General features: G+C 44.1%; 1 protein-coding gene across 9 annotated transcripts in view; it reads left to right on the forward strand.

The window, feature by feature from the left end:
• Positions 1-12,568, forward strand: part of PCDH15 (protocadherin related 15) — a 114,499-nt gene that overhangs the window by 35,893 nt on the left and 66,038 nt on the right. For all 9 annotated transcript variants that reach the window (XM_061565304.1, XM_061565312.1, XM_061565309.1 and 6 more), the window contains one exon: positions 9,231-9,332. In XM_061565304.1, the coding sequence (XP_061421288.1) occupies positions 9,251-9,332 (82 nt within the window). In that variant the 5' untranslated portion in view covers positions 9,231-9,250. The remainder of the gene's footprint in view (positions 1-9,230; positions 9,333-12,568) is intronic.

Raw genomic sequence — 12,568 nt, forward strand, 5'->3', positions numbered from 1 at the left:
ATGACTAGAGGTTTTTACCTAATTATAAACACTATCTATTTGCATTATGAATGTGTTCGAGGAGTCGTGCTTTTATCAGAATAATCTTTTAGAAGACGTCTCTCCCTGCGATCAAGCGGTGCATTCATAATCATCGCCTGGACGACGACTCTCATGGCACCGCAGTGTTTTCAGATATGAAACATGCGCTGGTTCCCTGCATCCATGCTGTGTTTCTAAACTTGTGTTTTGCTCCTTGTTTTATGATTTCCCATAAGGTTCTATTTTCTGGAAAATGTGTCCTATTTAAAGATGACCCCAAATGTATTGGTGTGTCGAGCTTTCTGGAGCCTCTTATCATCTGGACAATGAGGTAGCCTCTCATACACATGGGCACCCTCCAATAAGGGAGTTGCAATGGCAAGATGTTAACTACTTCGCCTGGTATATAATAGGTAGTGAGTTTGATCCTGAGCCTGATGCCTGCATATTTGGAGTTTGCATGTTCTCCCCGTGGTCGCGTGGATTTTTCTCCAGGTCCTCCGGTTTTTCCCTCATTTAGAAACATGCACTTTATATATGAATCCTGCAGTCACGAAAGCTTTAAGTCAAGATAGAAACATGCGTTTAGAGTATTTGGCCGTGAAAAATTTGCACACGATAAGCCACTTCGTTGAGCTGTCATATGTGGACAGGTCGCTTCTGAAAAAGGGCTGCATATCTCAGTGGCCCTTACCTGGTAAAATGAAAGTAGCTAAGTAGTAAGTAGCTAATCCCGTCTCCCTACCACGGCGTGCAGTGCAGCCTCACCTTGTGCAGCGTCTGAACACAGCGTTGCCTACAACCAAACTCGTGACAATTTTTTTTAAAATTGAAAACCTGATGAACGTCGATATAATATAACGAACTGAAACTAAATCATGTCTATATTACATCAACCAAGTGTTTAAAACTATTGGATTATGATGCTAAAATAAATACAACCAATGATATGAGAATAGGTTTTCCCCTTTTTCTGGCAACAAAACAGCTGTGTTAAGATGTTAAAACACCAAACTGAAACCTTTTACAAGGAATCATATCTGCATTAACCACGTATGCTTGTGGTCAGAATGCAAACAAAAAACATACTCTGATAGTTTATGCATTTTCTTTGAAACTGATTGGTCCACACCAGAGACAGCTTTCTTTCGAGCCTAGTCTCAAACGGTGTCAGACCAGAGGACTTCTAGCCATGTAATAATGCATAACCGAAATACTTTCATTGAAATCCGATCCAAATAGATTAGGATTGGATGAAACAACTGCTCCAGATCTTTGGAGTTGTTGATCTGGGATCACGTTTGATACAAACACTTGAATTTTCCAATGGACATGTCGGTGCGATTGTATCCAGAGGCGTGCAAACGGCAATGTCTTTTGTACTCTGTTGACAATACATGGGAGATATAATGCTCCAATGCTTCATAAAATTACTGCTGAATGAAGGTCTGCTCGTGCTGTGTTGGCCATGAGAGTTCGTTAACCATACTTCACCAAGCTGGTCCGTCAAGGTTGGTGAAAGCGGGGACAATCCTCCCAGGATCAGTGTGGATGTCACTTGCCAACGGTGCATTATGGTAACCTCTCTGCCTCTACCCTACACCGTTCTGTTACACATTGAGAAATGTCTGTAGCATATACACACGAGAATCACTGCAATGCATTTCTAATTTGAGGACACTTAAGCCCTATTATCCTGGGAATATCTGCCAGACCAATCACAGAAATTGAACTTTGGATATCTGCAGAATTGAGTTTAATATGGCACGACTGAAAGCCTTCTCCACAAATATAGAAGACGTGATTGATTTTCTGTCCTTTGAATTTTTTTCACAGCTATTGTTATACAATTTTGGTTATCAATGTTACGCAAATAATTAAACACAAAAGGGACTGCTTTGGCAGTGGTGCACAAGAGCAAAAACGTGTGGTGAATTTGTCATGAGTGCTTAGTGATGGACCATCGTAATGAGCTAAATAGTGGCAATATAAATTAATATAAATACGCAGACTGCGGTGCGTGTAACCTGCGCTTAAACGGTTCAGCGATGGCGAGCAGAATAATACGCTAGTCCACCACAACAATAATGGTAGGTCATGGGTGGTATTTGACAACTATCATTGTCTACCTGCTCGTTAGTTAATCACCCTACACATATTTTGATGTTTCTATAAGTAGATTTTTAAAAAATATCTATAAGTTTATTTTAATTTGAACGATTTAAAAATATATATTTGTCTGAACTAGCTTTTGTTAAAGGGAATACATTTTCACTATGGGAACCTCATTTGCCAGTAAAAATATGATAATTGGTTCTTTACCCTTCTATCTGGCAACAAAACTGACACCTTTTTACAAGGAGTCATGTTTGCATAGACCGCAATACCTGCAGTCATAATACAAACAAAAGAACATAACTCTGATAATGTGCACTGTCCTTGAAGTTGATTGGTCCACACCCGAGACAGCTTTCTTTAGAGCCTAGTCTCATATGGGTTGGACCAGATGACGCCAAAAGGCGCACAACTCAAGGACAATGCACCATCAGAGTATGAGAGCTCGGGGCAAGCATCTACACTATGGGAACCTCATTTGCCAGTAAAAATATGATAATTGGTTCTTTACCCTTCTATCTGGCAACAAAACTGACACCTTTTTACAAGGAGTCATGTTTGCATAGACCGCAATACCTGCAGTCATAATACAAACAAAAGAACATAACTCTGATAATGTGCACTGTCCTTGAAGTTGATTGGTCCACACCCGAGACAGCTTTCTTTAGAGCCTAGTCTCATATGGGTTTTGTTGCCAGATAGAAGGGTAAAGAACCAATTATCGGGAATACATTTTATTTAAAATTTAAGTAAATTTATTTTATTTATGGATGTGCACTGTTTTCCATTTATTTTTTGATGCAGGCGTCTTTGCTGTGATTTCAATTTACTTAATTGTTGCACTTTTCTTTCACGTTGGTTCTTTTGGTCATGTTTGGTGAGCCAGGTCACTGTCGCAAATGAGTCTCATCCTATCTCTTTTGAGTTCTCACCCGGCTACACAAAATACACTCGAAATTCGCATGGCTTCTGGCAAGTGCAGAAATAGTGTAAACGCTTGAGTGATATCTACTTTGAAGGTGGGTTTCCTCTGGGTACTGCAGTTTCCCTCCAAAATACAAAGCACTTAAATAAAGCGAGTCTAGGACTCGGTGAGACTCATTTGGGAACACTACTTCCTCCGCATGTGCGTCACTGTCCGCAGCAGTGTCAGTGGCAATAGCAATGCCGTTATTATAATGCTCTTCATCCGCATCAACATCATTTTAGTCATCAGCACTGTCATTTCCCTACGTGTGCAGTCCTCCATTCTGCAAGATTCCACCACTCTCGTGTGTTGATGCTGCAAAACAAGAGTGGTGTGGAGGTACAACCAGGCCACATTGCACGACGGTAGAATATTTATCCATATGTGGAAAACATTTCTGCATTCAGAGTCCAAAAGTTTAAGTGATTTCTTGAGACAGTGCTAATGTCCCAATTACAGCCTTAAACATTTGGTGGAAGAACTGCATTCCTTTGGGCAAAACATGTATATCCAATCACTGTTGAATTCCCCTCAAAATGGTCGTCAATTTATCGACCCCAGAGGAATTATGGGTTGATTCAACCCCAACCAGGATTTAAACTCGTAATCTTATGATTGCAAGCCGCTCACTGTCTACGAGGCCGGTGGACACTCACTCACTCACACCGCCAACTCTGAGCCATAACAATTGGTGCATATTGTGAAGATTGGCCACACTTGAATTTCAGAATGCAGAGCGAGTCCTTATTTCCATGAATACGACTGTTATTCCGCCAAAGTGTGGTATAACGACGAACAGAATGGCTACAATAATCGGGCCCTTGGGCAGTGAATTGCTTGTTATGACTCGGCAATGTGCAACTACATTGCAGTACAGAAACAATGCCGTGGCAGTGCTTTTACACGGGATGCTGGGCCACACGTTAAGAGGTCAACAAAGTTAAGTGTAGGTTGCCCCCATGTTGATGACTCTGTTTACCAGACACTGATCCATACGATGTTCAACCACCACACTGCAGGTCACAACAACACATTCACCACCCACTCACCAACCCTTTCACTCCCTCACCCACTCGCTCACCCACTTAATCACTCACACATTCACCACACTGCAGGTCGCCACACTTCTCTTTCTGCTTTTCCCTTGCCACTGCTCCACTTTGGAATTCCCCGCTCTCATCATCGTCTCTCTTCTCAATTTCTTACCTTGCCAAATTAAAAACACGTGTTAATGCGTATCTATTATAACTCTGATGGTACTGTTTTGTTGCTGGCCATTGGACGTTTGGGGTCTTTCGGATTTTGTTCAGCAATTTATTGTTAAAGCTAAAAAAACTACAATTTGAGCTTTAGTTATATATACAGTTTAGTGTTTGGTGATGGTTAATGGTACTGTTCAGAACTTGACTGACCATTGGAAAGTCGCAAGTTCAAACTCTGGTCCACATGCGCATCAAAGTGCAGCACTTAGCAGGAAGTCAGCATGCCATGGGAATGGTGAAGAGGCGTGCGTCACACTCCCCACCCACTACTCCGTTTGAACAAGAGGGACACTTTATTGATTCATATTAATGCATCATTCGCAGCCCTGCGTTGCGTCGCTGCTTGATGACAGCTGGTTTTTCAGTGAAACCGTTTGATTTTATTAGGCTTGTGTAGGTTCACCTCTGATGTGACCCAAATTACATTGGACCCAATCGGACATGGATCCAATGCTTAGCAATCACATTGGCCCTGTGTTTTTGTAGCTCCGATGGGCTAGGCCTAACCAATTGCACAATACTGTGTTACTACCATTGTTACTTAAGCAATACAGTAATCCCTCGCCACTTCGCGGTTCAAGTTTCGCGGCCTCAGTGCATCGCGGATTTTTCGAACTGATTTAAAGGCCTCATTATACCTGTGCAGTAACACTATCATCATCATCATCATTTATCATCACATTTATCGAACTGCACAGGTCTGTCATTGTCGTCATTGTCATCGTCATTGTCATCGTCGTCGTCGTCATTACCGGAGTCAAGTCTCAAGATACTACTGTCATTGGTGAGTGTAGAACACCATAATACGTATCGTATGAGAGAGAGAGAGAGAGTGAATGTATAATATTACGGTTTTATAATTAAATAGATTTAAGTAAAATATATATATAAAGTATAAATATACATATTTTAAACATTCTGGTACCCACACACACATATACGGAAATTCCTAGGGGGCCAATCCTACTTCGCGGATTTTCACCTATCGCGAGGGGTTCCGGTCCCCATTAACCGCGATAAACGAGGGATCACTGTATAGGGTTCACAGAGAAACAAATGCCTTGTTGCAAAGCACAATAAAACCCTCATTATAATCCGTGCTCCAGTAATCCGTGAAAACTAAAACTTGCGGCACCACCGCAGTTTGCAGCAACTCCTCCCAGAAGCCCCGTGCGATGATCCTAAGATCCGCGTGATTGAGGTTTTTGGGTCTTTTTGGAGGGTAACTAAAACCCCCTCCAATCGCCAAAAGTTCAAGGCTTAAGGCTTATCTGGGCCAATTCCTCCAAAAATGTGTACGATGCCGTGATGGGAGTGATTTTATTTTAAGCGCGGCAGGCTTGTTGTTTTCTACTCAAACAGAAATGCGTAATAATAAAATGAAAAAATGAATGATGGATTAATTTTCTGACTTGAACAACATTTAACCGTTCGCCACCGACTGCTGGATAAAAGCCTCCCAAAGCTGCTCCATCCCTCACGGAAACAGTAATATGTTGTGTTCCTGTTAAACCACACAGAAGTGACGTAAAACATGCTGCGCATATTGAAGTAAGATGTTTATCAGCGTGCACTGCTAGCTGTGAGACGGGGTTCAGAAACAACGTGGTCGTTTATGAAAAGCAGAGGACAAAAACTGAAAAAGCACAAAGCAGCATGAATATACGGATTAGAGAACAGGTGAATGACACCGTCCAACCTCTTAATAAAAGTCGTCGGAGGCTTGGGCAGGACACTTCACTGGAAGGAATGACGGCCGATGGTCAAGGTTAAGTGGCAACTCAGGGATGGAACTCGTCGTAGAGAGCATCGTTTGTGGAGGAGATGGAGCGATGGAATCAGTTAATGCGCAGCTGCCGGATGGATTGTTGCATCGCAATATTGTGAGAGGTGGCGGCAGTTTGGGGTGGCCCTAATCCAGCAGTGGATTGACCGTGCAATGTTAATACCACCTAACACTACACTTCTGTTGTACTTTGTTGGTGTCTGGGTCTGGTATAGAATATTTTTTCTAGAAAGCCGACCGATTCAAGAGCTCTCCCCGTCTGAATAAATGCACTGCAGTACTCGAATGTTGAAAGTACACCACTGATATCCGGTATTGCTATCCCAGTGCAGTTGTCAATGCAAAGCCATCAGCATTGACGCCCGGCAGTGGTGGCTATGCAAGCCTCTAATCCAGTGCTGTGGAGGCAGTGAGGGTTGGTGGGTCCCACAAATGGTGTGAAACTCCCTTCCCGTGGGTGGCGAGGAAGTGCCCTATCCTGGTTTTCCAGTAAAAGGCAATAAAGCGAATTTGGACTCTATCCGTTCCATACTTTTTTTTAAGGTAAAGTCACGTAGGTAAAAAATAAAATAAATAAAAATGAAAACAACTAAATTAAATCACGACGTTTCGGGTGCAACACAAGCGTCCGTCTTCAGGTGGGGACAAACACAGCGAAAGAACAACCGCTTAAGTAACTTCAAAGAAAACTTGAAATCTAGAATCTATCCGTTCCATCAGTGTGGGATAGAGTGTTGCCCCCTCACATATGCGGGCTTTCTCCAGGCACTCCGGTTTCCTCCTCCATGAATGAACATTCACTAATTGGCTGAAACATCTTAAAGTATAGAGGGCCGCAAGCTTGGGCAATTTCTGGCGCCGGCTCACCGTGTCGCTGCCTGCCAACTCATCTGTGCTTCCTCCTCGTGCCTTCTGAGTCATTCTGTGTTGTCGAGAGTGAGGCAATTCTGTGCGGCACCGCGTTACAAGTCGGGATTATTATTATGATTTAATTTTTTTTGTGGTAAGCACGCAAGCCCGGTACAACGCGGCGATGGTTTCTGGTGAAGGGGGGATAAAAACACGCGGGGGAAGTACTTGGAATTAATATGATTAACAAGGCCCCGTATTTACATTCATTTCTCGATCTCGGTATAATTGGATACACCCATACAAGTCTCAGAAGTAAGGCGAAATACGGGACGCTAATCGAAATACTTTTGCCAGCGTTTGGAGGTGGATGGCTCCATTGTGGTGTTTCTATCAATATGTAATGAGATTCTAATTCATCCTGAATGCCCATGGAAAAGCAAACCTACATGCGTATCGATGTACACGAGGCATTTTATAATTTCTGTCAATAGAGTTACTAAAATAGAGTTACTAAAATGGTTTTGGCCATAAAATTATTGAGGGAAATATGGCCTTGTAAAATTGCTGACTGGTGCACGCATAAGAAATCAACTTCTGATATTGCCTCTCGTTTTGCTGACAAACGCACACACATACACATGACGGAGCATTTCATGAAATAATTGCCGTTATCAAGAGCCCAAGGAACAGACGAGCAACCATTCAAGGTGACCTACAGCACGTGGCTCAGTTTTAACAGACGCATTTACAAGGGCAGACCCAGGGAACATTTAGCGTGTGTCTGCTGTTCAGGATTTTCTTGTCCTCTGCCAAAACGCCAACATATCATTATCACCTTTCTCTTTGTGGAGTTTGTATATTTTCTCCCTGTTCTGCATGGGTTTCCTCTGGGTTATTTCGCTTCCTCCCGCAGTTAAAACATACCATGTGTAGGCCAAACATCCCAATGTAGCCTGACCCTCTTAAAGAAGAGTGTTTGGGACTTATTGTGGCTTTCCTGACTAAATGAGTACAGTATGCTTCTTACAGTATCTGAAAGCACCGGCTTGAAACCTTTACGCATCTTGTGAAGTGTTGAGCTCTTTGGATTATCTCTCCTATGGATCTCTGCAGAAGAGATAAGATGCACGAGGATCCGTATCCAGGTGACAACAGAGGCGGATGAATTCCTCCGTTTTATTTTTAGCCGGGAATGTCATGCGCTGCATTTTATTTTCTCTGCACCACGGGTGGTGCGCTGGAGGCATGAGGATTCAATGTGAGCGTTTGCCTGGTGTCGCCAGATGGAAACATCTTTCATCTCATATGTAATATGTGTTGTAATTGTATATTTAGTATAACTGCCAACTTGTTACTTGCTTGAACTGCACGTTGTGTAAATGGTCACATCTGTGCAGCACCTGTGGTTGCTGTTACCTTTTAAACTTTATAAAATATGTAAATTGTAGTTGTGGACACGTGATTCCTAGCTTACTAGCTGACTATTTTATTTCAGCAGGTAAAGCCCACTGAGCCATTATCTTTATTTGAGAGGTGACCTGGCCACACATGATAGCTCGTTGAAGTGGCTTATCACGTGGTAATTTATGGTAGCAGGCAAATAATCTAACGGCATGTTTCTAAACGTGGAGGGCAAATCCGAAGGACACGAAGAAAAATCTACGCGACCGCGAGAAGATCACGCAGATTCCACAAATACAGGCATCGCCAGGGTGGGGGTTGAATCCATGACCTCCTGCACACCAGACGAGGGAGATACAATCTCCTCTACACCCGTTTATGTTGGCCTCCGTAAGTGGAGGTCGCTTCGCCTAGCGGCAGCGCATTTAGCATTTGTTGCAGGGTTTGCGGTTTGTATTCACCATAATATATGTGCCATCTGCTTCACAGTGGAAATTGAAGATCATGTGGCGTCATTCAAAATAGTAGGTCATTGTGTACTGGCATCATGGCCCACATTTGAAATATGATCTGCAAATTACTCGGTTTGAAACACGGCAGCAGTCATCACCCCCCTATCGGCAGCAATCTCAAGCCCACTAGCATGCCGGTGCTAAGTCACCTTGTGCCACACAGAGACGGCTGCCATGGGGGGTCCCCATCGAATGTTCGTGAGTTGCTGAGGCATATTAGCAACACCATGTGAATGTAAAGATTGCTATTATTTGAGGATTGCTGTGATAATGCTCCCCCGTATGTGCGTGTGGTTTTGTATTTTGTGTTGCAGGCTGCATGTGAACCCACACCATGCTCCTGCTGCAGCCACCAACGATCTGGTTACTGTGCTACTTCATTTACCTCCGCCTAAAACTCGCACAGAGTCAAGATGGTAAGATGTCCCATGCGCGCTCAACTACTCTCGTTAAATATAAAATGATTTACAAACTTGTTTGATGTGTATGTATGTTAAACCTCTTTTGCATCGTACACAGCCAACCGTGCTAATTGGAGGTGCGGAGGAAGGACAACAAACTAAACACAAAAAGCAGTTCTAAAGAAATTAGTTTTCAATCTAGATTTTAAAATAAATAGTTCCAGTGATTTCCTAATATTGGAAGGAAGAGCATTCCGGCCGGCCGCCCGCAGAAGTGCATCTTAAAGTGCTCTATGCGGTGACCATCTTTGTTCGATGGCCTAGCCAAAAGCTGCCGCGAGGATGACCGGAGTTCGAGTGACGTGGAAGCGAAACGCAGAGGTCGCAATGTACGTGAGATGAAAAATAATACAGGCAGTAGGGTTAGAGGAACATGTAGACTGACAGTAGCTTGGGACCTGCTCGTGAACCACAGCAGTAGCAGCAGAAGCAGCTCTGCAGTCCGGGTGCACGTGACCTGCGCTCGACGGTCGGTGTGCAGCGTTCAGTTGACTACCCTTGTCGTGTGCGGTGATTAAATATTGAAGCAAACTCTCGTGTTGTTTGCTGTTTGGAAACCTCTGCTGTAAGCAATATTTCTCCACGAGTCAGCACTATTTCCCTTGGCCAAGGGTCACTCTCTCATGAGGCCTAACTTTAGGAACTGGGGAAATGTTTGGTTTTCGCTTTTCCCCATCCAGGTAATAATAATAATAAAACTCACAAAGCCAGTACACATCTTGTCAACAGTCCGAATTGACAAAGGTAATGGTGTTTTAAAATTGTATATCGAGTCTGTCATGCAAGTTGCATCTCCAAACGCTGCTGTAGAATTTTGAACATGCAATGTTTTTGCACGGAGGCGTGGGGAATAACAGAAACGGTCCAGAACCAGTGCCAACAGTTGCCCAAGCTCTGTGGGCCTTCATTGGGATATTTGGCCAACGACAGTCATAGCTGTTGTGCGATGTGAGAGAAACTGGGGTCCTGGAGGAAACCCACGTGCACGAGTGGAGGTAACAATCTCCGTCCCGATGGACATGAATCAATTTGCTGTACTGCCATACCCTGAAAGTGAAGACATGGCGACCTTGTTGCCCACGGGAAGGGAGTTTCACGACATGTGCGTGATCCACCAACCGCTACTGCCTCCACAGCGCTGCATTAGAGGTGTGCGCAGCCACCAGCCATCATTGTTCAAGCACTGTAATGCTTCAGACGTATGCAATAGTTTTGTCAGGGTAATGGTCAAGACGTTCAGAGGGTTGCCACCTGCCTGGGAACTGGCATCCGTTTTCGGGTGGCAGGAATTGATTCGTATTGATAATCTGGTGTTAGTATTGTGTTGAACTTTAGTACGTGGAACTACACAGTGTTGATGAACCTGGGCGGCTGAGAAATGTGCCCAGGTTTGATTTACAGTGGAATAGGTGGCAACCTTGAACCTTTCCTGACATGGCGTTAATTGTCGCGTTGGTAGTGGTCAGAGGCCAACAGATTATCCTTACCTGTACAGAGGCCACATTAAGCCAAGATATAATCACGCCGTTATTGATACCATCACACCTCTCCAGAGCTTCCTTCTGTAACATCCCACAGCTTCTTGCGGTCAACACCTGATGTCTATAGTATCTCAAACCACATCACATCTTCTGTCTTCACATTCTCACTTCCTACTAACAATTGTGATGCATGTACAGAAGCTTCTCCATTGACTAAGTATTTGAATGGTTCAGTGTCTGTCCCAATGTCCCACCTCAGTACTTAAAACTGTGTGTAGGGGTGTTTGTTTGTGGCCAACATCAATGACAAATATATTAACGAGTCCTGGGCCTCCCCTAGGCTGACTCATCCATAAATGAGTATCTGCTGCGGTGTGTAAACCTCACCACTGGGGAGACAAAGGTGGTCGGGCGTAGTGCTAGTAACACCACCCTCTCATGTGCCGTGCCATCCTTCATAGATGCGAGCTAACGGCACTTGCCCCAACAATCTGTTAAGGCTGTATTGGGGATCTTTGTCTTTCCTTCAATCAGAACACACATACATTGTCAGCATTTTCCTTTCAGTGTGAGGTCGGGAAAGGTCCTGGCAAGGATTATTCAACACTGTCTTGCCAGGCACGCTGAGGAGAAGCTTGCGGAGCCTCAGTGTGGTTTCAGGCTGGGGCAGTCCTACACACGCACCATATTCTTTGTCCGTCCGCTCCAGTAGAGGTTTAGGAAATGTAAACAGGACATGCGTCTCTGCTGCCTGTTGCCAGGGCCCGCAACGCCTTTAAAAGTGCCGGGGCTGGTGGGGTTGCCCTTCACGCACTGGTGCTCCCCGAGCCGCCGCTGCTCACGATCACTGAGCACATTTACGATGTTGGTGGCGAGGCCCGGATCAAGCTGCGTGTGATGTAGAAATAACATTCTTACACGATATATCAAAACTGTTACAGTAATGTAATGACAATAAAACAATAATGAATACCCCACAACAGTAACATATCACATTTGCATATTTGAATTATAGAAATAAATTGCACGTTAATGTAACATGTCGGATTCATAATAGTATATTTGGCGATAATAATTGTGCATTAAAGTTATATAATTGATGGGTTTTTTTTAGCATTGCGTAGAGAATAATAATATATTTTAAGAATATACGTTCCAGTTATAACAGGCTTTGCAGTCACATATTCGCAGTTCGGCGTACTAACGATCAAAGTCTATGTAACACACATGTACGTAGTTAATGTGATTTAATTAAGTAACAGCAATAGCGGTTCTTGCCATCACTTCTGAAATTGGTGCCAGAGAGGGGAGGGCCTCGCTGCAACCTCTGGCCCAGCTTACACGGACGCTCTAGGGACCGTCACCTGCGCGTGCGTGCGCATTCACACGCGCGCGTAACACCTGCCAGAGAGCCTTCCACATTCCACGTGGCCTCGGTGCACCTAGCCTGGCACGAACGCCGCGGTTTCCTCGCCGTGTGAGCATCGGCTGTTGTTGTTGCGGTTGTCCGTGCAACGTGGAGAGCGAAGTGGCTCGTATGCTGCGCTACGAACACGGAGGCTGAAGTTCGATTCCTGCCCGTTAAACAACAAACAGTAACGTGGGGGGGTTGGGCCAAAATTTCCAGCGGCATCAACGTGGTGATCTGTGCATGGATGACGCTGATGATGGATTTTCAGCCAAAGAAGAGAACGCGCCCGAGAGGACAAT

This window comes from Lethenteron reissneri, chromosome 34 (assembly GCF_015708825.2).
Source record: "Lethenteron reissneri isolate LAM-NWPU_2019-01 chromosome 34, ASM1570882v1, whole genome shotgun sequence".
Taxonomy (NCBI): domain Eukaryota; kingdom Metazoa; phylum Chordata; class Hyperoartia; order Petromyzontiformes; family Petromyzontidae; genus Lethenteron; species Lethenteron reissneri.